The sequence below is a fragment of the Corvus cornix genome, chromosome 2, assembly GCF_000738735.6.
Source record: "Corvus cornix cornix isolate S_Up_H32 chromosome 2, ASM73873v5, whole genome shotgun sequence".
Classification (NCBI taxonomy): Eukaryota; Metazoa; Chordata; class Aves; order Passeriformes; family Corvidae; genus Corvus; species Corvus cornix.
In genome coordinates, this window is record NC_046333.1 from 57,119,712 (window position 1) to 57,145,711 (window position 26,000).

General features: G+C 38.4%; 1 protein-coding gene across 2 annotated transcripts; it reads right to left on the reverse strand.

Moving 5' to 3' along the window:
* On the reverse strand, positions 1 to 26,000 carry LOC104689342 (PTTG1 interacting protein). Of its 2 annotated transcripts, none has more exons than XM_039549502.1 (7): positions 25,826 to 26,000; positions 23,624 to 23,676; positions 21,146 to 21,254; positions 18,345 to 18,453; positions 14,691 to 14,756; positions 8,297 to 8,343; positions 1 to 1,555 (listed from the first exon to the last, which is right to left on the reverse strand). In XM_039549502.1, exons 1-7 carry the CDS (start codon positions 25,938 to 25,940, stop codon positions 1,506 to 1,508), a joined length of 549 nt encoding a protein of 182 aa, XP_039405436.1. In that variant the 5' UTR covers positions 25,941 to 26,000; the 3' UTR covers positions 1 to 1,505. The 2 variants fall into 2 exon arrangements, with proteins under 2 accessions (XP_039405436.1, XP_039405435.1); XM_039549501.1 differs by having other exon boundaries at positions 14,691 to 14,759; positions 25,826 to 25,999.

A 26,000-nucleotide genomic window follows, 5' to 3' on the forward strand; every position in this document is an offset into this window, starting at 1 on the left:
TTCAAGATGTTAAAAGAGTTTATTTTAGGAACGTGGACAAAAAATAACACAAACACCTTCAATACTGTACATTTGTTTAACAGATAATAAACAGCAAGGGAGGTGATTTAAAGTGTACAGAATAAATGGGAATGTACAATTAGACTGGGGGCACAGAGGAGCTCTTTGCTTGTCACATACTTGTAAGCTACTAAAAGTGCTCAAGGAAACACCTCTATGAAAAGAAAGACTGGAAGTAAATCACATTACGGAAATATCAAAAGAACAATAAAAGCTTAAAAAAATACTGCCTTCTTACTGTATTGGGTCTGGCAGGGACTGAGGTAACTTTCTTCATAGCAGCCCTTACAGTGCTGCTTTGCTTTGGATTTGTGGCAGGAACAGTGCTGGTAACACACCAGTGCTTTGGTTTTTGCTGAGCATTGCTTGCACAGCATCAAGGTTTCATTTTTCCCCCACTCTACCTGCTCCAGTAAGTAGGCCAGGGATGAGCAAGAAGCTGGGAGAGGACACGGTTGGGACAGCTGGCCAAAACTGACCCAAACTGACCCTACTGCAGGCTCACCAAGAAAAATGGAGGGGAGGCTGGGCAGAGGTCTGCTTCTGGGAGGTGGCAATTGCCTTTGCAGAGTTTGTTCCCACTACTCTCTCTCACTTACCGCGCCTTTATCTCAACCCTTTGCTGTTCCCATTCCCTCCCGCATCCTCCCAAGGGAGGGAGGAAGCAGCTGGGCAGTGCTTAAGCTGCTGGCCAGGGTCAGCCCTGGTAAACTGCAGAATATGGGCAACTTAATACTTTTTTTCCAATATACATTAAGTTTGCAGAATAAAGTGTTCACACAGACTAATGTTTCTTAAATTTAGGAACACATAACTATGTTTGTTTCAAGAATGACCTTCTTCCAATTTTGCTAACTGGTTTCTCTTTCACATCAGTGCCATATCCAAAGTACTTACGAACATTCCCACAACTGAATTTAATTATTCAAAGACAAATATGCTCCTGTCAATCCTTACACATTACACTCTTGGAAGATCTTTTTCCAGGCAAAAAACCCTCCACCCACAAGAATGGGCATGATGTATTTTTCATCAACTATTTCTGCTATGTGGAGCTGTGCTTCCATGTTGCTTTTTATTAGATATATATATATATAATCTCTTTATTTAGGAACATGAGAACAACTGCTTTAAGTGGCAGTTAAGACTGAACTGAAACACATTATTGTGACTATTAACCATCTAAATCAAGTAAGAAAATATAGATTTAAGAGCAGGAAAGATAACCAACATAAACTTCAGTAAACATTTATAAAAAATTAGTTCTATACAGGTAGAAGTTAGAAACGTGTTATTTCAGAAAGTCTTCAGCTGCTTCTAGTTTTACAACCAGGAAAAAAAAAACTTTGGAGACAAAAAAAATCAAAAGTGAAAGAACACAAAGGGCAAATGAAAACAGTCTTCCTGGATTCTGGAGTTACAGCTCTTGTGAAAGGTGCTCATTTTCATTCATTCTCAAATCTGCTGTAGGGGTTATCAGAATCCTGAAGAAGACCTGTAAAACCAAATGGGACAATATTTATCATTTTTTTACTACAGAAAAACTTTTGAGTTGCTGACTTCACTAAAATAGGAACTGCATGTAACAAATCCAAAAGGCAATTCTTGTAACAGTTGATCTATTACCTTAATACACAAGTATTACAATAAATTGAAAGTGTTCCTAAGCACTCTTACTTCTCAGACTATAATAATGCATAAGTATTTAATGATTTAGCAGGGAGAGAACATTTGTCTGTGAAAAATTACTATGGAAAAAGCATTTCTCATTTGTGAGGTATATTCCAAAAAATGCACTTGTGAGAATCAAGTGGACAAAAACCTAAGCATAGAGATGTCTCAAGAAGAACAGATTCTGAGCAGCCAGTTTATAAATGCAAGTGACTATAAGATCACCATCCTTTTAAAATGTAAGATGCTGCTACTTTGACTTAGTTCTACTTCAGTTATACTCAACCATCTGTCACATTCAGCCACTTACAGCTTTTCTGCAACAGGACAATAACCTCTAAGAAGAAATGAAGATCACTTCTTACATGCACTAAAACCTCCAGGGACCAGAACAAGAGCATCACTTAATCCAAGTTGCAGTATGTTTCCATCACAAAGATTCTTAATGACTTTATACTAGAATACTGTCACAGAAAGCACTGCAAAGCCATCCAATTATGATGAGTGCCTGGATATGCAGAGCATCCTCTGTGAGGGTTAGCCAAGCAATCACGGTTACACACAGTCATTATTTCAGAGAGACTTTTAAACCACACTTAAACCTGAGGTAGGCAGAAGACTGAAAATAAAGGAGTCCTGTAAGAGTCCAGAGGCTGACCTTCTGGTGTGAAAGGAAAGGCCACTATTGCTATCTTTTCTGCCAAGATTTTTATAGTGCTGTATGACAAGGACTCCTCTCTAGCTCATTTGTCTAGGCATGGAAACAGAAGACAGTGCAGCTGAGCAACCCCAAATCACAAATGTTCAGATACACAATAGTGAAAAAAAATTTTTTTCTAGTCACTGCCAAACCTTGTAAGAACTCCCCTCAGTCCTTTTCACACCATACCTGCTTTCCATGTGTGCCTGCACACAGATATTGAACATTCATTGTTTTATCTGAAAGTCAAAACCTAATGGTGTTGTAGGCGGACTACACTTTTTCCTACCTTGTGCAGTTGGTGAGCTTCATTTGAACTGCCAGGTTATTTTAAGATGTCAATCAAGCAGCACAACTGCTCAGTGCTGATTACTGTATCAGTTACTGCAACTAACTACCTGATAGGGAACAGTAAATACTTGGAATAAGAAATAAGTATAAAAAGTCCTATAATCACTCAAATAAACAAGATTACCAGCAGTCAACTCGTAAAATGTTAGTATCAAAGCTAGTCCTCATATATAATGACCCTTACTTGTCCAAGGAGGAAGCCAGTCACATTTATAAAGCTTCAGCCAGGTAACATGACATACAGTCTATTCACCTGATATAGGTGAATAGAGGTATCAGAGGTACTATCCCTTTCTGTAATTGTTTTTGAAAAAATAAAAATTTAAGCATTTGTGTAGTAAGAATATGCTTAGATGCATAATTGTCAAAAATAATCTACAATATTTTCAGATTTTGAAATTTACTTCTCAAATTTTAATCTTACCTTTCATGCATTTAAACAAAGAGCTGTGATGTCCACTAAGTCTATTCTAGCTGTCAAGTAAGCTAATACACAATAAAAAAAACCCTGTTATCCTTGGCCTGCCATTCAACCTTTAGTGCCTTCAGGTAACATTCCTGCATTAATTTAACCCCAACCCAAAGATAGAAGAAACATGTATTTTACTCCCAGAGCATCACCACCCCCTCTTCCTTCCTCCAGACTTGTTAATACTTTGGCAGTTAGGCTATATGGATCCTAGTATGGTTAGCTACCTGAAACACAACTGAGTAGTCCAATTTAAAAAAAAAATTGCAGTACTTCTGTATTTCACCCCTTTGAAATACAAAACACATTTACACAACATTTACAGAAAATCAGCATCAACAGTAGAAATTACCATTATTATTACAATTGCCATTGCATAAACTCCTGGCACTCATAAAGTTCCATTTACAAATAAACGCACCTAACTTCAAAAAGCTTTCCACAAAGTAGCAAGAAGTGGTACCAGATTCCCTGACAAAATGAACATAGCCTGCAGACTTTTCTCTATAGTCTGGCAAGTGCTTATTGCATTTTTTTGGTATTTCATTCAGGACACATACTCAACACTTCACAGGTCTGAAAGTAGCACAGTAAAACACTAGATACTGTTCTTTACAGCTTGAACAGCTGAAATGCAATGGAAAAGATTGTCCACATACAGTAGTGCCAGTTTCAAATTAACCAGAGGATTGTGTAAGAGTCCTGATAAACCTTTCCTATACCATTCTGAGGAGTGAATATACTTTTCTCTTCCCCTACCCCAAAACACTCAGATAAAAGCCATTTTGGAAACTAATTCTCGTATTTCAAGTGAATGTGTCACTTTTACTCCTCACTGCAAATGCCATTCCCACTTTGGGAAGCACTTGCTTTAATTTCACTGAATTATGTTTAGGAGTGAACAGATATAATCACCACCAACCAGGCATTAGTATGCCTAACTTGAAGTACTCTCAACTGCTTCATCACAGAATACTGGAACTAAATGGGCTTTAAGAACTATGGGTCAATCCAGCGCGAACACTATTGGTTCTGACTTCAGAAATTGATCTCCCAGAAAAATGGACTCCAAGAGAAATGGCAAGCCCTCCTTCCAAATGAAGATAACCAGGGGTTACAATACCTGATACACTTTGCTTTCAGCCTTGCTCTTGAAACTCCATCCAGAGTTTAAATTTCTTTTATCCTCAGCATTTTAAGTATGTCATACAATTACATTAAGTAAGAGGAGTGAGACAGCAGCTCATCACTTGCAACAACTCTTTCTGAAGAAGCATCAGGCTCAAGTAAATGGACAAAAACTATTTGGAGAGACATACAAAAAAAAAGGGGCATGACAAAAAGCTTCTGTCAGCTGCCACAGCTGCTCTGCCAGTGCCACTCCAAGGAACTGGCAGCCCATGCTAATGGGGCAGCACGTCTGGTTCAGCTGAAGCTCCTGTCCTGCCTTGAACCAGACAGGAGTTGCCTCTCAACGGTTTCCTGTCTGACATGAGAGCCACTACCCAAGCTGTCATTTACCCTCAGGGGTTCAGAGAAACCAGATGTTTGTATCTTCAGGAGCCTTGTTTGCAATCAAGTCCATTACATATTACTGGTCAACTTGAATATTGACACACAGGTCACTTAAAAGTTCTTCTATTTATCCTCATTTTGAGGTTAGTGTTTGACCTACTTAGCAGTATCTAAGAAACACTCAAAAATTTGGAAGGTACAGTAGTCAAGTATCTTTCATTAGCTTGTACGAAATAATGAGGCATCTTATTAAATATGAAATGACAAAGCAATGGTCAAAAGAAATTAATACCTCTTTCCAGCATATTGATTTATATTGTATACCATCTAACTATGCAGGTCCCCAGTCATTGAGATCTAAATCTCATCATGTATCAACACGGCCCAAAACAAGAATTAACCAGTGAAATACTAACAAGAGACTGTGTATGGCTGAAAAAAACCCCCAACCTAGTTTGCTGCATGTTTTCACCCCTTATTAAACTTTTCCTCCTTATTTTTAGCCCCCCCAGATTAACAACTATATTCTTAAAAAACAAACTAAATAGCTTTCAGTGTTTGGCAATGCAAGGTTCTCCTGCCCTGCATTCAGAACACTAAAGAAGGTCAAGGCAAAGTATCTACCTTGAACAGAAGAAACATTTACTGTGGTAACTATTGAATATAAAAATCAATGTCTCACACAAAATAAACGAGATAGGATTGCATATTAAAATAGCTGATCAAAACCTTTGCAGAACTAAAGCAATGAAATGGCAATCATTTTGCAAAAATTAAATGAAAAAAATCCTGCCACTAATACTAGGCAAAATCCTGAAATAAATAAATAATAAACCAGCTTCTCACTAATGCTATACTGAACACACAATAGAAGCAAATGCAGCAGGAATTAAATTGTAGCTCCTTTGTGTACTACACAAGCTGCAAAGTACTCTGAATTCTACTTTAAATTTTTCCTAAGAGTCAACGTATAATTTGTGTAATCATATTGCATTCATATATGTGAGCAAATGAAAAATACTATCAAATTGTGCAACAAAGAAATAATTGAATGTGTGTACTCCTGGTTGCTAAAGCTCTCTATTGCTTCCAATGCTCCCAAAGGATTGTGGCTAGAGTGACACCTGCAGTGCATTATAAATGTGTAATTACCATTTAAATGGGGTATGGAAAGCTGTGGGATGAAATGGGAAAAGGCATTCCCCTATAGCCAACCAAATACTGAAATTTCAGGCATGATCATCTTAATCTACAGAGTCAGGTTAACAAAGTCATTGTCATTCTGCCACTCATCTATGCCTACTTAACTGAGAATCCTCTCCACAGTGTGTAAGAGTGCAAAATAATCTAGTGCCTCCATAATTATTTCCAGCAATTTTTATTAGATTATGTTTAATATGCTAACATCTGTATTTTCTAGACAGTAAAAAATGTGAACAGAAGATCCAAGTCTACTTTATGTCTCACTGAATTATTCTGACAATTATTTGCCTGCATATTATCAGAATGCAACCTTTATATACAACAGCAATTATATTTCTGGATTTCAAAATTTTTACATACTCTGTATTTCATTTTTCCTCAGTTACATACATCCTTATGTATGTGATACTTATATTTTTCTTTAAGACAAAAATTAACCATGAGATTCCAGGCCTCAAATTCATGTATATGATAATACAAATTAATCTTTGCTTAGGCAATACGGCAAACCTGTCAATAAACTTTATACAGAAGTTTGCTAATAAATTTTAAGTTTTATAGTCCAATTGCAATCTTGTGCAGGTAAGCTGCACTGCAAAACATAACTGCACGAAGGAGTATGTCTGCCTTCTTACAAGAAGGAACACTTTCCATTAACACAATGAACATACAAACTTGTTTCTCATTAATTCATTGATAGTGGAGGCAAAATGACATGAGCTCTCCAATGACTGTGTGCACAGTACAGCTACAAGCAATACTTGATTTATTGAATGTTATGTATGTATTCCAGAGGCATTGCATTATACAGTTTTCAACTTCGGGAACTCAAGTACTCCAACGAGATCCAGCAAAGCACTCCACAAAGGTCTGAAAGTTAAGCACTGAACAGACAACTGTCTTCAGTAAAATGTAGGGCCATGCAGAGACAAGTGAACTGGTTTCACAAGCAGAACATAACTGAATGCAGCTTTCACATCACCAAACCCCAGTGCAGGGCTCTGATACAGGAACTGTGATACCACACCCAGGACCTGCACCTTGGCTGCATCCAGGAGATGCAAAGGTACATCTGCACTGAGAGCTGCAAGTGATTGTGGGGACACAGCCACTGCCCTAAGTTCTTCACCAGATCTTTCCCAATGATTGAAACTTGCTGAGATTGACTGTGAGGTCTCTTCTAAGGAGAAACAAACACAAAAAGCCTCCGTTGTTTTATGTTGCGCTTGGATTTTGTTTGCTTTTTTTACATCTGGACTATTGCTGTCAACCACTCAAACACTTCTTGAAACTGAACTGTGGTTGAGATATAGGGTTAATTATCCTGTAAAATACCACAGAACAACTTCCATGACTGATGTTTAACAAAAATTACTTCCAGTTTCTACAACATTCTTTCTCCTGAAGCTCAAGCTTCACAGTGTAGTTTTCCTGCGTTACAGCAAAGGATTATTCTTTTACAAACGTTCTCCATGCAGAGAATTCCCTACAGAGTTTGTCCATATCACTTCTGCATCAGGCAAAGGGCAGGCTGCAGATTCATGAAGGCATTCCTAGACTCTGCCAATCAGTTTAACAAGAGGATGAAAATTAGCAGCTTTGACTGACTGTTCAGACCCCTAGAATCACCTTCTCTGACATTAGTGCAATTTGCATAATAAAAAATGCAGCAGAGTTTTAGCAGATCTGTCTCTGAATACGCAGTACTATTAACCCTAGGAACAAATCAAATGAAAAGTGCAAGCACTGACAAGCCTACATAGTAAGAGCCTTCACAGCAGGTCCTACAGTCTTGTGATAATTCTTCTACAACTGGACCACAGCTCCACTTAAAAACAAAGAAAAAAATATTTTATCCCTATGTGAGGCTGTATCTTCATCCCTTCTTTTTCAAGCTTGATTTAAAAAGCTTGCCATCTACTAGTCAGTCTCTCCTCCTTCAGTAGCCATGACTCCAATAGCAAAGTTCAAGTAGGTTGACTTATCACATTCAATAACAAAAAAAAAGCCCTCAAACTCATTCCTCTATTTTAGGAACAGATAGAATGAACCACTTATTTTAATCAATGTATTTAAATGCCCATCCCAAGCAAACACCCCATCCAGCACACTGTCTTCTTGCCCAGTTGGACAGTCAGTGCAGGAAGAGAACAGGAGTATAATGTGCTGAGATCAGGTGTTCAGGTGTCAGAAGACAGGCACCAGTAGAAAACTGGGCTTGATTACTTGCATCGCTCATAAAGCGGCTTATGTCTGCTGTGAATTTTAACAATAATTAGGGTAAAGGAATCAATTTAGACACAGTATCAAAACAAGATGACACATACCATACTTCTTACGTATTTCATCATGCTTCAGTTTTCTTTCATGTTTCCTGCAAGAAATAAAGGCATCAAAAGAACATTCAGACTCTTCTGAGCTGTAAGCAAACTGTAATTACATCCAAAAAAACCAACAGCACTTTTTACATTAGTATTAGTAATTACACTACAAATTAAAAAAAAAAAAAAAAAATCACTTAGCAGTTATATAATCTATTTACACTATCTGTGAGTATCTACATACACTGTAAGACTTCCCATAACTTCTCACTAACTGATAATGTGAAAATAAGATGTATAACAATAAACAATACGAAATACTTTTCTATATGAAAGTAATGCATCCACATACATGTTCACATACACACACTAAGGTGTTCATCTATACATAAGAAGCAAGGCACTACACTACACTGGAAGACTCCCTAATGCTTTCCAGCAGGGAGCATAATTGTAAAATTTAGCTGTGCACAGAACATACTTTGGAATACCAATTCAATGTAATAATTCTAAAAAGATAAAAGGTGCTATTTTGCTTAAGATGTAGAGCAAGTGTGAGTGAAAACTACTGCTTTCTAAAATCCAGCATGGCATCTAAGCAGAGAATAAATTGAAATATTGTGCTAAATATAAACTGGTTTTTATGTTTTTCTGACCATAAGACAGTTTTCAAGGCTGTATCTAATATTACCAAACTTAAATTATTCACATAAACTAAGTGTCTGATGAGTCAATTTCTCCTTTCCTTCCGCAAAAGTGAAGGGGGAAAAAATGAAAAACATTTAAATGGAAAAAATTCCATCTTCTCAAATGGTTTTCCTGTATTACAAAGGAAGGATCTATTTTGCTTAGTTTAAAAACCAAACATAAAAGCTCCTACACAACTACTTCATGAGTATGCTCCAGGATTTATATATTTTGAGGGAAAAACATAGAATTTGGCAAAAAAATGTTCCTCTAACAAAAATAAAAGAAAAAAATTAAAAATATAGCCTTTGCTACATGCTGTCAAAATTCAACCCAGTTAGACAAGTTGTGACTTTTGCCGGATTCCAATTTGCACGTATTCAGCAGAAAGCTGTTAAGCAGTGACAGCTTAATTCACCAAAGATCCCATCTGCCCTATGCATATTCCACCTACAAACAATTCCTACTGCTAATCAGATCCTGTGGGTCCTCAGAAGCAATTATCCTGCTTCCTACAGAGCTGAAGGGCTGAACTGGCCTTTTCCAGCAACTGCACTTCCAGAAAAGCATTCAGATAAAGCATGATGAGAAAAACCATACAAGACAGACAGACTCAAAACCTTCTACTGTTTCCCAGAGATACCCATGTCCATTACATCTCTTTGCATTATTAAGCCCAGACAGCATAGTAAACAAAGCAACCTGGCCAAAATGCAGGAAGAGGAACTGGAGAGTCAGGGTAATCAAATTCATGTAGAAGAAGAAAGTCAGGATTGAGATACTGAAGAGAACAGAAAAAAGAAGAGACAAATTTACCCATTGAAGGTAACCTGACAACAGGATTTCTGCTTTCTGTGGTACATAAGAGGAAGATATATGGGGCAAGGCATCTCAGGAAGAGAATAGAGAAATTCTGCTTAAAGCAGCCTTCTGTATAAAGCTAAACCTTTCTACTGTATAGTTCTCACATGACCTCAAACCAGGTTTATTACTGGTGGTACTAAGGGCATTTCTTCATTGTTTTGCATACCCTGTCTGAAGTAATGGAGACTCCTTGCTGCAGTTTCAGCTACTGAAACCTCAGTACTTCAGCAGTCAGTGTGAATTAGTTCCAAATTCAGAAAGCACCTGCTTGAGAAGGGCATGGGGCAAAATCAGGCTGTGTAGGCTCTAAACCTCAGAAAGACTTTAGGATACTTCCCCAGGCTATTCAAAACAAACCACTGAACAGCTAATTAAGTTTGAAGGGTAAAACCACTAATATCAGTGAAACATTCAAACTCTAACAGGCAGCCATGATGGCATCACTTCACCCATGACTAAATCCTTGCTCAGTTAAGTAAGGCTTAGGTACACACAACCCAGAAGAACCAGACACAGCTCTGAACACGCAGTCCCTGCATCAGCCACCCAGAATTACTGTACCACCCACATCTCGCATTAAGATCAGCTCAAGTCACTTCAGTCTTCCAGTTTGGTTCTGTTTCTTAATACTACTGCTATTACTCCATCTTATACATGATAAAGTCTTGGCTTCTCATGCAAGTTGTCCCCACTGCTGTAAACTGAGGAAGTATTTTTCCCAATACTAACAATTCACATAATAATTTTCCATACTTGGTTCTTCACAAATAAACTGCCATCCTTTCTTTCCGTGGCCTGTCTCCTTGTTCTCCCTTATCAGTACACTACCAAATTATACTTGGCACTGGATCTCATTGCTTAGCTTTTGTTTATAAACTTTTAAAATAAATAATGATTTATAAATTATATAAATCTAACATATAAATATACCATGTATTGGAAGTTGTAAATAATTTAGTGTATAGAAAATTCTTCACTACTCAATGCTATGTTTAAAAATGATTTTTCATGTTAGAGATGACGAAGTCAAATAAAGGACTAAAGCTATGCAATAAGATACCTGTTTTAAGTAAAAAATTAAACTCCAGACATTATTCTCCTCATGCACCTCACTATAAGTGCAAACTTTAACCACCACCAGTGATTTTCAACCCTCTTAGTAAACTGACAGCTAGTTTCATCCTTGTGTAGACAAGCAGAGAGCCAACATAATTAATTACCCTTACTTTTAATTCTACAGGCATCTTCCAAAGAGACACTTAAGTATCCATAATTAACTGAATTTTAATGCAAACAAATATTAAATTTAAAAAGCAGACTTTTACAGTGTACCTGAAAAGACAGAAAATACCAGGCGCTGCAATCATCTTAAACCTTCCACAAAAAACATTCCATGGAGCAAACTATGGAACTTAGGCCTCCTTACTTTGTTTTTACCATTCACTAATGGAATCATGAAATGAAGTCAGGCTAGTCCTGTTCACCTTCCATTGCCAACTGATATGAACATCTGTATTTGAAGTAGCTGTATCCCACAGGAAAAAAACAACATGTAAGGTGACAAGAAAAAAAGCAACAAAACCAGATAGACACAAGGTCAATGCTGTGCCTATTTTCCTCCCATGATATTTATCTGAACATCTATTCAGCTATTTCCATAAACTATGTGAAAACTTCACAGTAAAAAGGAAGGACTACACAGTACAAGGTAGTGTCTTCCTCTGCAGGTTGCTTGTCCAAAATGGCTTGGTGAGAATATTAATTTGTTCTACAGCCTGCTACTAGCAATGCATCCTCCAAAGGTCTTAGAGGAAGCAAGCAGTGGGCAGCATGAGGTGCTCTGATTGCTGGAAGTGGCTCACTCCTTGTGTTTTCCCATGACCCCCAGCCACACACACAGTATGTGTGCGTGTTCAGACCATGGAAATACCCCAGGGCTGCTGCTAAGCTCTCTCCTGCAATTAAAACAGTTTCTGTTTTACAGACACGGTCCTGAGACAAGCTGGGAAAGAGGAATGCTGCTCTAAGTAGGGCTGCAGCAATCATTCTGGCAGAGCAGTCTGCTCCCAGTGAACCTTGCTCCTAGGCTAAATTCAAGGTATTAGCTCTGTGTTGCTAATTGCCTGGTGCAACACCACTTGTTCGGTGTGTGCACAGCACACCTTACGCTCCAGAAGCATCAGACTTCCTACAGATTAACTGTACCAAGAATTTAAAGCTGATACACAAATCACAGTGGAAAGGTTATGGAACACAATCATCCCCTATTACACACCTAGTCAGAAGTCTTTGCTTTATAACAAACACCGGTAAGTACTGTCTTAACTGAACAAAGTAGCATAATTAAGGATGTACATTTCACCACAAGGCACATGGTTTTGGCATACAAAAAAATGTTGATATTCTCCACTGGAACCCTCCTCTTTAGAAATAAAAGCATTATAGGAGAAACATCACATTCATACTAGCACTCAGCCTACTGTGCTGTGCCTAGTTATAATTGGATTAGCAGGTAAAGAATTCCCCCTTTTTTCTGATCCATTGCAAATATTCAACATAACTTATCTGAGAAACTGTGTGTGAGCATTTTTCCTAAATTGGACACCTATTTCTTACCCTTCCACGCACATTCAAGTCTGACATTTTCAGGTCACAAATTCAGATGTTTATGAAAACGAAGTTGCATCTGTTCTCTTCTTGGATAATGTTTGTCATTACCTTGCAATGATGAAAGGGCAAGTCCTTCATACTCTGTCCCCAAATAAATGCTTTCTTTGCTTTTCTCCCAGCCCCAGATTCATTATGTCCTTGCATCCTGTGGATCCCAGCAATCTTATGGATATATGCTGAGACTGTTCACTGAACTTATCCACCACAATACAAACCTCACAGAATCAAAACCCTCATGGAATTGCGAACACCTTTACGTAAAACAAATTTGGCATAGCACTGGGTTAAGGAATGTTGTGCCTTAGGCATGAAAAAAATTAAGAATTCTCTTTGCATCAGCAACTCTCAGTTACTTTAGAAGCAAAGTGCATTTACACACAATCTAAAGTGGTAACTAGTGTCACTATTACACTTGAGAAACACATTTTCAAACCATTACTTTTGGCTCAACTACACTAGAAGACATCTAATTCTTTTCAGAAAGTTACTTTTAAGCTTACAGTTCCTTAAATGACTACAAATGCAGAATATGCACTATTGCAACAGTAAATCAGTGCTGTTAAAATCTGTGCAGAATAAAAATAATCTAAGTTCAAATTTGGAAAGTTTAAAAGCTACAGAACTGTATTATACCACTAGTAGAAAATGGAAATAGTCATATAAAACTGCCAGTATGTAATACTTGGAAGAAAAAATAATTACAAACCCAAACACTTATTGTTTGAACTTTGCACTTCATCGTGCTCTGAAAAATTATTTGGTTTACATCCTTATTGTATCCTATTCTAATTCTTTCTATTGCCAGCAAGATTAGGAATTTTGTACAAGGCTAAAGGACACATCAATTTAACCCATTACAACAGGATCTGTTCTACTTCTTAATATCACAGTGCTACTTCAGAGTCAATCACTATCAGATTCAGGGCAAAGCACTGCTGTGTTTGCTTACATAACCTGGCAGTTCAGAGCAAGTAAACAGATGCATGGAATTCAGATGAGTGATTCTCCCAGCTCCTGCCAGTCAGATACACGAGCAACAGCAGGTACATCTGTAAGATCACCGTTCTGACTCCCATTTTTGTGCCTAGTCAGAAAGATACCTGCCTTGTCTTCCCATGCACGTTTGTATAGAGAAACTTAATGTCTTCATGCAAGAGCTCCCCAAGAGTTCTCATGTGGAAGCATGCCTTGCTCCCTGCCTCCCGCTCTTACTAATAATCAATCTGAGGAGAAAACAGCAGGTGTCAGCAAGGCAGGGAAGGTGCCCACCTGTTACTTGGCAGATGAGTCTTTAGAGAAGTGCAAACCTAATTAATTTCCTTGTCAGTGCATGAGGATTCAAACCCACATGCAACAACTCCAAGACTGCCATTCAGTTAGGACACCATTGTCTCGCTGAAGCTGTGAATCTCCAAAATAAAGACCATGAAAGGAAGTATGATTCAAAAGGTACACCTTGCCTGTACTAGACATCACCACCCTATCAATAAAAATTGTTTATCTAAAGAAAAATTTAAAACTCATGAAAAGTCACTGTAAAACTAAGCTATAAAAACCTACCAAACCAAAAACCTATAAAAATCTGAAGGAATGCTGATCTCACTGAGAAACACTATCATGGATGACTCTTGCACTTCTTTTTACACTGTGCTATGCAGCTTTAACAGAAAGGATGGCAATATGAAATTAAGGCTAAAGTGAGATCTGAGCCAAAGTTTTCCACTTCTTGACCAAGACTTTGAATAGGTATCTCACTATCAACTTCTCTACTTTTCCCAGACAAATTTTAAAAGAAGAAAGAAACAATTACCAAATGAATTCAATAAGTGGGTCTCACCTCTGAATCCCAGCTCACTTAGACATTAACTCATGGCAGAGGCAGACATCGATCCAGGAGAGAGTGGACACATTCCTTCTGTTTGATCCTGACTGGCACAGAGCACTCATGGTACCTGCCACACTGAGCATCAACTTGTTTGCTCTCTGTCCACTTACAGCAACACAGCTCCTAATCAGGTTCATCACTCTCATAATAAAGCCCTGTTCTGTAAAAACCTGACAGCGTCATGCCTAACTTCACATGCCTCTTTGTTCAGTACTCCACTTACTTCTCAGAAAAGCAAAATACTCCTACATCACCAGGAAATGTATAGCTATATGTCAAGCTGTCAAGACTTACCTCTGAAGAGACTGTAGTCTTCGTTCCTCTCTCTTCCTAGCTAGCTGCTCCTCTTCATCATCTAGTCTGCTAGAAAAATAAGGAGGGAAGGAAAGCATAAGAGGAAGAAAAAGCCACTTTATTGCTAAGCTATCACTATTTAGTTACTTTACTTATTTTCAAAAAGAATTTATAGTCTGACCAGAGATACGACTTCATAGCCATGTAAAATTTCCCAGCTGAGTTAGTATAATCGACAAGTTTGTGTCATTATCCTTTCACATTTTTTAATATCCAAATGCTTTAGTAATTGTAGTAATATGCCCTTCAGTCTCCACAGAACTATTTACAGCTTCTCAGGAAGACGATGCAGACTGTTCCAGAAGCAGGATTCCTAACTGCCCTTTTCCTCATGTGTCACACCCCACTTCAGAGTCAGTGTTCTGCACATGCACAGTTAAGTCCATTGTTGCCTCTGGAGGAAGATTGATGGTTCATAAGCCTTTGATGCCAGAACAATTTATCTTTCCAAAAAGCATTACTAACCAATCTCAAGCTGCCCCCAGGGAAGCAGTCTGTTCTGGAATGAGCAAGAATTTACCTGAGTATCAGCTGTGTGATTCTGGGAAATGCTGAACCTACACAGTACATCTGAGCCGTGCATGTGCAGATATGCTCTACTGAATGCTCTGTCGCAGTTTAGCTCTGTGACCTGCCTTGGAGAAAGCTCAGCTTCACTTAACCATTACATAGACTGTGTAAGACTTGCAGGACTCTAAAGCCAACGTCAAACAATTTTTCTGTTAGTTTTTCCCTGACAGAATTTATGATGACTCCTTTGGGATTAGTAATGGACAACTGCCATGCTTGCCCAAGTGCTCAGCATCTTCCAAAAGTGAATACAGTTCTCGAGGTGTCTGAGATGTAGATTTACAATATTAATACACCTGAACAGTTGCATTACCACACATCTGCAGCCACCAATATCTAAGTTAAGCAAGAGTGACATCCAGTGGTTAATTACAGCATGTCAAACGCTTTAATACACAAAAGTCAGACACATTCAGCTCTGGAAATACGAATTCAATTCTTTCATGTGCTCAGACAGTCCACATATCTCTCTGAACATTTTAGTCATTTCAGTACAAACCAGTACTTCAGAATTCATACAATGTTTCACAAACAAATTTTTTAGTTCCAGTTTTTTCCACCTAAAGAATTAGAAGAATCTTGGGGGAGCAGGAAACACATGCAACAGGTCACTTTTATTTTAAAACAATGTTGGACCCTTTTGGAAAACTAATCAATTCTGCACAGCAGCATGTCCAGCAAGACTAGAAGCTCCCATTTTTGGGCACCCTCCTGTAAAACTGCTTTACTGGAGACCCCACTGTCTTATAACTATGCAATAATCTTCACAACTGGTACTGCAAAATATGAAAACTTCAAATAAATAAAATGCTGCTGTATGATTCAGAAAATACATTTCTTCCCTGTAATTAAAGGCCATTAAGTACCTTCTGATTTCTGGATACTTTGAATTAATTGAATTTTTCTTCCAAATTCAGAAAGTTTGAGACTATACAAATAAAAACATGGTTGATAACTGAAGTTCCTGAGAGTCTATTCAGTATAATTTCATGAATAACAGCTGTTCATGAAACTGTCTCAAGTACGTGGAACCAGACTCTCAGAAGACCAAAAACACAGGATAAAAATAAAAACCTTGCACCAATATTCCTGGAATTTCTGTGGCAGGATGGACATGGGTGAGCCAACTACATTACTGATGTGGGGGTTAATGCACCTAAGTATTCTCTGTGTTCAAGGAAAAGGTAAGTGCTGGCTTCTCAAACCCTGAAACACCACAGCTTAAGAATGCTCAAAGGAAACACTGATACTTCTGCAAAACAAGGTGCAAAACACCTCAGATCTCAGATAATACATCTAAAGAGTCAGTAAAACACATCTAGTACTACATTTGCACAACCTTTCCTTCCTCCTATTCATGAAAAAAGAAAGTTTATTTTGTGGAAAATGAGTCCCCAAAAATAAGGGAGACGAGAGCAAAAGAATTCCTGCTGAGAATCAGTGGGCTTAAAGCCAATAATGTACCAGGCTTCAGTGTAATAACACATTCTGAATCCTCCTCAAATAAGCTGGACCCCAGATTGACAAGACCTTTAAATCCTCTAAGGGTCACAAGATTAAGCTTGACACCTTTGGAGTCTTGGCATAAGATGACTCTCAACTAACCCTCTATTTTTAGAATTAGATGTTACAGTACTGATTGACAACTTAGCTACTAAAACTGAAGTCTGGCACAAATATCTCTTTTCACAGGATTCAAGCTTTATTTGCTGACATGTCAGCCACAGGGGCCTACTCAGTTGTTCCGCAGAGGATGTGGCAGATCTTATGTAAGATCTAAACCTCTTCTTTACATCAAGGCTTATCAGCACAGGGCTAAAGAGTACTTATTTTTGCACTAGGGCAGATCTGGTATACCAATCTACCAACAGAACAGGTACGTGCTTCTTCCTCAGGGAACAGAGAAAGGAATGAGATGTTATTTACAATTATTTTCACATTTCATTAAAGCCACACATGTACTGTATTTCTCTGGCTTTAAGGTCAGCACTAAACTTACGTAAGTTATGTACAGTTACGTAAGTTCTTTTAAAAAAAATAAAAAACAACCCTCAAACAAGAACAATGAGTCAAAGGTACTTTAAAAAGTACAGAAGTCATTTCAGACGAAGAAATAAGGTCCACATTTTATTCACATGAGAAGCACTGAAGGATGAAAAGAACAGAGCTAGCTGAAACTACACTGTCCAGAAAGCTGTAAAACTTGAGTGATAAAGGGTGAGAAGGAAGGAAGTGTTAACTTGCTTCATGGCAGCATGTTGTACTGTTCCACTTCACACTGTAGTACTGACATACCTATTTTATCTAGTCATCAACTACTTCCCTCCTTTTAATATTCGCTACTTAGAGAAGCCAGTTTAAAAAAATCTTTTTCAAGTTCTCCAAGATCAAGAACATTTAATTTTTGCAGCATTACTTTCCTTGAAAAGAAGTAAATCATGCTTAGTATCTTAGAGCAAAGAAGTATTACCTTACATTTAGAATATCTTTTTGAATTGGCAAAGACAGCTAACTCCTTAGATACTGACTGCTGACAGATCCTAGAGCAACTCTGAAAGATGGATACCAAGTGCTGTACAGGACATTGTTGCTCAGTTATTTGTTACTCACCTGGTCCCTTTTTGCTGTACCGTGAGCTTGCCTTGAAAGAAATTATTTATACCATTATCACAAGAAGCAAGGATTTATTTGGTCATTGAAAGATTTCATGTCCAATGTTAATAAGAAACTGTAAAATGTAGAAGTATAAAGCAATAGCTTACCTAAAGTAGAATGCATCAGTGCTGTTACCACTAGAAACATCACTTCAGTGGCACTCCAGCATCACTTCCAGTGTCACTAAATATCTCTTCCACCTGTCACTAAATATCTCTTATCTTGTTGTCTTTCTCAAACAAATAAAGCAAAGTGACCAGAACTGCTTCCAAATGAAAATACTCTTAGTATATTGGAGAGTAAAAATTGTAGGTAGATAGGAAAGATGAGGACTCAGTGTTAGTAAAGGAAACAAATAGGTGTATTTACCTCCTGGAACGCTTTCTGCAGTAACAGCAGTAACAGCAACAGATTGTTATAGACACCAGAATGAGTCCAGCTACCACAGCTAGGGCAATAATTAAAGCCTCGAAGTTTACTGAAAAACATGAATATATTCAACTTGTTAGACTCCATCAGTAAAATTTATCTTCCTGATAATTCTTCCCCTCCTTTCCAGACATTTTTTCATCCCTATATGCAAAAACCTCCATAGTATTCTGTTCAACTACCCCAGATAAAATGCAGTATACCACATTCAAACATTGCTGTTATGCATAATCTACACTGAACAGACATTAAGTAAAACCACATTTCTCATTCTGTTACTTCCGTACAAGTTACAAACGATTAAATATACTTCATCCAGCAAAGAAAAAAATTCGTTTTAAACAAAATTTAATTTTTTAAAAGGTATACTACTTAACTGAAGCAAAGAAGATTTTTTTAACCTATTAAAGTGCAGGAAAAGACTTGTCAGTTGTCAGGCTGCATATGTGTCATCAGTACCGATTTCATCTGGTTACTATTCATGAAAACACCCAAAACAATTAAGCTACACTGTTCTTCGTCACTTCACTCTGGTTAATAATCTGTCAACACATCTTATTAATATAAAATTGTAACTGGAACAGTCATTTGTTTTTGACTTTGAAAGCTGCAATATTCACTTTCATTTTCAGCAAGGGTGAACAACATTATTTTCTTAATTTTATTTACTCAAAGGAAGAAAACACCATCACAAGTTAATTAATTTTCCTGCTGTGTCTGTAGGGGACACTCTCAGTAAGACCATATAACCCAAGGCATGTTGCCACCTTTAATTTGTAAAAAATCTATTAAGGAAATGCCTATTTGAGGGGGTTTTCGTTGTTGTTTTGGTTTGGGGTTTTTTTTCCTACTTTTACTTTTTTTTTGCTGAGAATGTGCTCCATTATGAAGTTTTCATTCTGTGTTTAAGCTAGAGTCAATCTAGAAACACAAATGGCACCCAAGCTAGAAGCCATTTCCACAGCATCAGTAAACTGTCAAGACCACCCTTAGTACTAGTAGAAAACAACATGTGTTTCTCTACTCGGTGTGTTTGAGAGTGTTAAGTTACTTCATGGCAGCTGATTTGATGCTGTGTTTTGGATTTCTGGCTAAAACATGCTGGTAACACACCAATGTTTTGGTTGTTGTTGAACAGGCTTGAAGGACACCAAAATATTTTCCCACCCCCCCCCCCCCCCCCGTCCCTCTGCTCCCTGCAGTGAGCAGGGCTGGACGTATGCAGGAGACTGGGAGAGGTCAGGAGGGGAACAGAACACTTGACCCAAACTGGCCACCATATAATCTCATGGTCAGCAATGAGGTAAAGTAAAAATAAGTGGAGGGAGTAACTGGCTTCCAAGGGGAAAACCAATTCCAATGGGAATTTATTGTTTGGGGACTGGCTGAGCGTCAGTCTGCCTGTGGGGGGTGGGGGAAAAAAATATCGCCTTTTTTTCCTCTCCCTCTTTTTCCTTCCCTTTTTAAACCACCTTTATCTCAATCAAGAAGGTTTTTTGCTCTTGTTCCTTTTTCTTCCTCCATCCCACTGTGGCCATGGGAGAGAGGGAGGAAGCAAGCAGCTGTGTGAGTACTTAGCTATTGGCAGGAGTCAACCCTCTACACTTTCAGAACCAACTCTGCTAAACATTTCATAGTAAGAGTCTTTACTATGACTGCAAGCCCAGTTTTCTTAAAAGTGTGCCTTATCACTGCAATTATATACTTCGTGTACCCTAAAAAACTCCAACAAAAGTCTAAGCATAAATGCCTGTTCTCAGAAAACAAAGCACAAAGTCCTTCTGTAAGAATATAGAATTGATAAAGCTCATCTGTACTGTTTAATCTAGTCACTCTGCAGCAATCATTAAGTGGTAGCGTTCAGAAACTTGCATGTTCCACTTTAACAACACTTTTCTACTTCTGCTACCCTAATTTAGACTACTGCATAATCTCTCTGCACTAAGCACGATAACTTTCTTCAGTCAACAGTCACTGACAGTGCATCCCCACTTGATTTTGTCCTTTAGCCTGCTGGTGTCCATGCACAAACACACGGAAAGCAGCAAGCCTTTGCTCTGCTGGACTGAAGCTGTACTCTTGTTTCATTTGAGAAGCTTTCCAATGCCTTAGGTGTTCTCTGCTCCAGTCTAGTCTGAATTTAGATCTGTACACACATTATTGCAAAACCAGCTCCAAATATTTCACCATGATGGCGGCATATGCTCAGTGCTGTATTTTGTAGTAAAACATGAAAGCAAATGGAAATTGAAGAACAATTAAATGATGCAGGATTACAACCTACAGTGGCACTACGCATGTTCCTTTTAAACCTTATCTCCATTGCCTTTGGTACCCATCAATTACACTGTTATTTCAGTTGTTTAAGCAAAAATAGCATTCAAGAATTGCTGTGTGACTCTATTTGTGTGACTGTGGTATTGGTTCACTACTGCCACTGGAATATAGTAAAACAACTGTGGATCTAGACAAATCATCCAACACTTTCAGAAATTTTAAAGAAGGTAAAAATGTTTTAAAGCCATTGGATCAGCATAACTACACTGCCTGTTCACAAAGAAACCTTAAGAATGACTGTTTCTAAGTCCAGAAGATGAGAGATATGGCTCAAAATCACAACCACTGTCTCCTCCCCCCACCCCTCCAAATAAATTATCAGGAAACAGCTCTAGCAAGTGGTAGTCTTACTTCAATCATACTCATAAATAATTCTCTACAGCAAAAGTAAAATTAGTACCTACTCCAGCAAACTCCCCATCGAGCATTTGAGAGAGAACACAATGAAGATGATGGAAGAATACTTCTTACGGGGTAGTCAATACAAGTGTTGTTGGTGTAACACCAAAGGCACTGTGCAAAAGAAACAAGAAAAATCCCAAATTACTAATCTTCAAAAACAGCTAATAATTTAGTGCACCACTCCAAAGACAGATTTCTTACATGAATAAGAGAAATATAAGTACTTTGTATTATAAAGCCTACAGAAGTCCTTGTACAATTTCTCAGTAAAACCTAAACTGAATTGTGAGTAAGAACATTTTGTATTTACAGGTAACACTAGCCTGAAAATATTTGGCAACATACTGCCAAGTAAGAGGTATCCTGCATTCTTGAGGGTAAAATAGCTTTGAGTTTAAAATTATTGGAATTAACAAGAAGTACAAAATCAGAACGCTGATTGGTCCGAATTTTAAAACATCTCCTATCTTTAAGGAATAAAAATATAATCTTATACTCTTACTTCAGCCTTGTATTTGATTATCAACAGAAGGAAAACAGTAAAGAATCCTTTTAATTCTACAGGAGTTTTTGCTGCAAGGTAATGAACAATACAGCCTCATCCAATCTGTGCTGCAAAGTACATTGAGTACCGTAATTACACACACTTAAATACCTGAATACTTTTAAAGTTTTTATGTATATTATAGTTAAAATAGCAGCACAACATTTCTGCTTTTAAAGTCATCACTAAGTATCAAGCTTAGGTTTTGGTTTTCATTTTTTAAAATAAATATTTATTTAGAAGTTGTTTACTACACAACTCAAACAATGAAATAGTTTTGAATAACAGTAATAGGAATCTTTAATAGAAGAAGAGTTTTTTAGGATTCATTATAAAAAGAGTTCAGACAGGAACTATGCTTTATCTAACAGTACTATCAAGAACATCTCTGTCATACATCCTCAATTACACAAAGCCTGTTATCTTTCTCTTAATGGATTACAAAACATTAAATACAAAGGAAACCATTTGCAGCAGATTCTGCTTTCTTGAAAAGTGTGGATAAAAGAAAAATTTATTAGTATTTTGTAGTTGCTAGACTGTACAAATTAAACATACCCATAAAGACACATCAACAAAAACAACTAAGAAAATAGAATACACCTTGCAAAAACCGTGCCCTTTTAATTAAGGATGTTAGATGAGAATATGCTTCTTCTTGTTGTTCAAATATTTAATAAGAATTAGCAGCTCAAAACCAACAACTAATAGGGGGCATAGTAAAAGTCACTGTTAAACTTTGAATGTAATGTTGATGTGTTTTGAGTAGGAAGCTGGATTAGGTGGCTCATGAGGTCTCTCCTAAGCCAAATTACTGTACACTGTTGGTGACAACTGGGAGCCCAGAAAGGCCAGCTGTATCACTCTGATGGAAACCCCTGCATCTAACTACTGAAAATGTGTCTAGCCCAAAAGGCAATACCTGACACAGCTACTGACTGGAGCAGGGGTTGAAGTACAAGAAAATATTTCAATTAACTCATTTCCAATGATAAAACAATCTGACAATACACAATCATCAATACGATTCAATTAATATTTTTCCCTTAAAAAGCCAAAATATGCATAAAACAAGCAGGTAAGTTCAGGTATTTCTCAATCTTCCCTAGTGAAAATGTAATGGAAACTTATATGCAACTTAAAGACTCCTGAAATATTTCTTTTCAGTGACATCTGAAGTTTGAATTTGAAATAATCTCTCACTTCTTCTGCTCTGCAGGGACTAATGCCTTCTGCATGTTTATCACAACCCTTATTGTAGAGCTAAAAAAGTTTTCAGCAAAGAACAGAGAAACAAATTCTAACATTTTAACATCTGCCTTATTGCAATTTCATTGCAAATCTAAACACTCTGCTACCGACAGCGGCCCAGCCTGGCAGTCTTAAGCACACATGGTCTGATGTAGTCAGTGGAGGGACCAGCACACTGAACATCTGCAAAGCACTGACACACTCTGCCTCAGTTACAGGCACTTCTTGGGGCATCTTTAGAGAAAGGCGCTTCCAGTTTATTTACATTAATGTCCCAGTTTTCCTAGCACAATACAAGAAAAGCAAGGCATTTTAACTGCCTAAGACTGAGCTTATTAGATGGACGTTTAACTAAGTGCTGCCCCCAAAATGAGGATGAGTCTGGGGTAGCAGCAACACCAACTCACTCAGCTGAGCTACAAAAGCCCTAGGCACACACTGACACTGGAAGCCTGCATTCAGTCTGTCCTCTCCAGACAAAGCACAGGAACACCCCAAGTGACCAAATCACGGAGCAACCCTGGCAAAGTGAAAGCACATTGGCATCAGGTGTGACAGAGGGGCAGCAACAAATCAGTTGACTCTATCATTTAAATAAGAAACAAACAGCCAAAGAAAGCCTAACAATTTGATTTCATATTAAGTGGAAATTATTATCAATCAAAAAAGATGTTAAAAATCTTACCGAAACATTTTTGAGACATTCTTCACAGGACTTCTGGGAAAGTGCTGAACATGCTACAAAAGCAAACAAAACCAAAACATACAGAGATTATATATTTATTTTTATTCCATAAGGTCAAGCATTTATCATAATATTTAACCTTTTCTTTTTTCTAATCCTAGATACAAGCAATAATTTTGACTGAATAATGAAATCTCAGTAATTCCATTTGAGGAGAACTGCAGCAAACAGAGGTAAAAAACATTTAAGTTCAATCTTAGACATAGGGAAACAATTCAAGCTTACCTTTAACCTCTGCTTGCTTTCTCTAAGGACAACACAGAAGATATAACCCAAGAGCCTCCCTGTATCTCTGCTGAAGTTCTAGAACTTACACACTTCAATTTAGAGAACATTCCAAATTTTGCAGCTTTGGAAGCCTTGCAAAAGCTGACCCTTGCTTAGGATTTACCCCCTCCAAAGGCATTAACTTTTTTCTGGGAGAAAAGAGTTTTTAAAAGATAAAGCTCTCCAAATAATATGATTTTAAATAACAATAAAAACCACTTCCAAATATAGGACACAAAGTTAATCTGCAAGAGTTCAATAAGAACTTTAACAGAAGCTTGACAAGCCAAGTGATGCAGACGTACTTAATGTGCATTTTCTTTGAATTTAAAAAAAAAAAGACATACTTATTGGTGTTCACATTTACTTTTTTTAGAAGTACTCCATGTTTATCATCTTAAGACAAGTCTTTTTTTATCCATAACTCAGACATAATTTGTTGCCCACAGGACCACGTACATGCCATAGTCTTGACCTAGATGAACTACTTGAAAGATGAGGGGGAATCTCCTTTCCTAGTCTGAATCTGGATTTTTCTTCCAGTAACTGTAGCTCCTATGATAATTTTTTATACCATTTAATGAAACAAGCTTGTCCTTATTTCAGTATATCACAAATACAAGAGGAAAAGATCTCCAAATCAAGAATCCAATTCTAACTTTAATGGAGCATTAGTCACAGGCAGTTCTCAATTTGAGCTAAGTTACTTGCTTGTGAGACAACTATATATTTCAGTATTTTCTTTTCATAATTCAGTATTAAATATTCCTGTTACTAATTCTTAACATTAAATATATTTTATGTACCAGTATATTTATCTTTAATTAATATATTCATATAGAAAACCGCCTTACTAGTTTACCCAGTACCAATTAAATTGTTACAGGTACCAATTAACAGCCTAAGGTAAGGCCCAGGTACCAATTCATAAAAAAACAACATGAGAAGCAGGTTCAGAAAGAGTTCTCAGTTTATACTCAAAAATTTTCAAACGGGATTATTCAACACAGAGTACCACCATGCTTATTATAAAAAAAATACTTCATTACTTTTTCAAAGTCAGATTTAAATCACCCAAACAAACAAGCTTTCTAAATATGAATTACCGAGGCTGAATTTCTTCAAGTTAGTTGTCTCAAAAAGCTGGAGACTCCCTTTTCAAGTATAAACCCTTCCCTAAAGGAAATGAAACATCTCTAACTGGGATCTAGACACACCTGCCAAGGTGCACTTGAGATACCCTAATTTGATGCCAGCCAACCTGACGTGCACCTTTGTGGTCACATCTGTTGGTGGCAACTAAATCTGAGGCCGAGCTTCACCAACTGCCTGCCAGAAGCAGGGAAGAGAGAAATGATTCCAACAGAACAGGGAGGGACGAGCATCTCCGCCAGCTTCTCCTGAGCCACACTCCTCATCATCACCCAGGGTTGAGCAAACCCTGCTTGAGCAAGGGAGGTTGGGCCAGGTGACCACTGTGGTCCCTTCCAATCTGCCCTATCCTGCGGTTCTGTGAATGCTGTCTCCGTGCCGCAAAGCTCCCGACACCCCCACGGCCCCGCAGGCCGGCAAACCCCAGCGCCACCAGCCCGTCCCTCGGCCGGGAGCGGGCTGTCCCCTCTCGCCCCACGGAAACCAGCCGGCTCCGCGCCGGGGGACAGCACCACGGCAAGCCCCGAGCTCTCCGCAGCTCTCCTGAAGGCGCTTCACTGGACCCTTGCAGGCCTGGGGGCGAGCTTGTGCCCGTGCCCGCTGTCGTGCCCCTGTCGTGCCCCTGTGCCCAGGGCCGAGCGCGGACCCCGGGCAGGCCCGCCCGGGAAGGCCGCACCCGCGGGACGCACGGGAAGGAAAGGGAGCTGCCCGCCCCTCCTTACCCCTGCGCTGGTGCCGGCGGAACCGTGGTGCGAATCTGCTCCAGCCCCGCCACGGCGCGGCCCCACAGCAATGCCAGGCCCTGCAGCCACAGCGGCCACCGCCGCGCCGCCTCCATCGCCGGGACGGCAGCGGACGCGCCCCGCTCACTCCGGGCACCAGCCCCGCGCAGGCGCCG

What these genes read in the sequence shown, in the direction of transcription:
- LOC104689342 (XM_039549501.1), bottom strand. Translation starts at nt 25,940, where the DNA reads ATGGAGGCGGCGCGGCGGTGGCCGCTGTGGCTGCAGGGCCTGGCATTG. An exon ending in AGACTACAGTCTCTTCAGAG is followed by an intron (nt 8,344 to 14,690) that starts GTAAGTCTTGAC and finishes TATTTCTTGCAG; the next exon opens with GAAACATGAAAGAAAACTGA. An exon ending in TGAAATACGTAAGAAGTATG is followed by an intron (nt 1,556 to 8,296) that starts GTATGTGTCATC and finishes TTGGTTTTACAG; the next exon opens with GTCTTCTTCAGGATTCTGAT.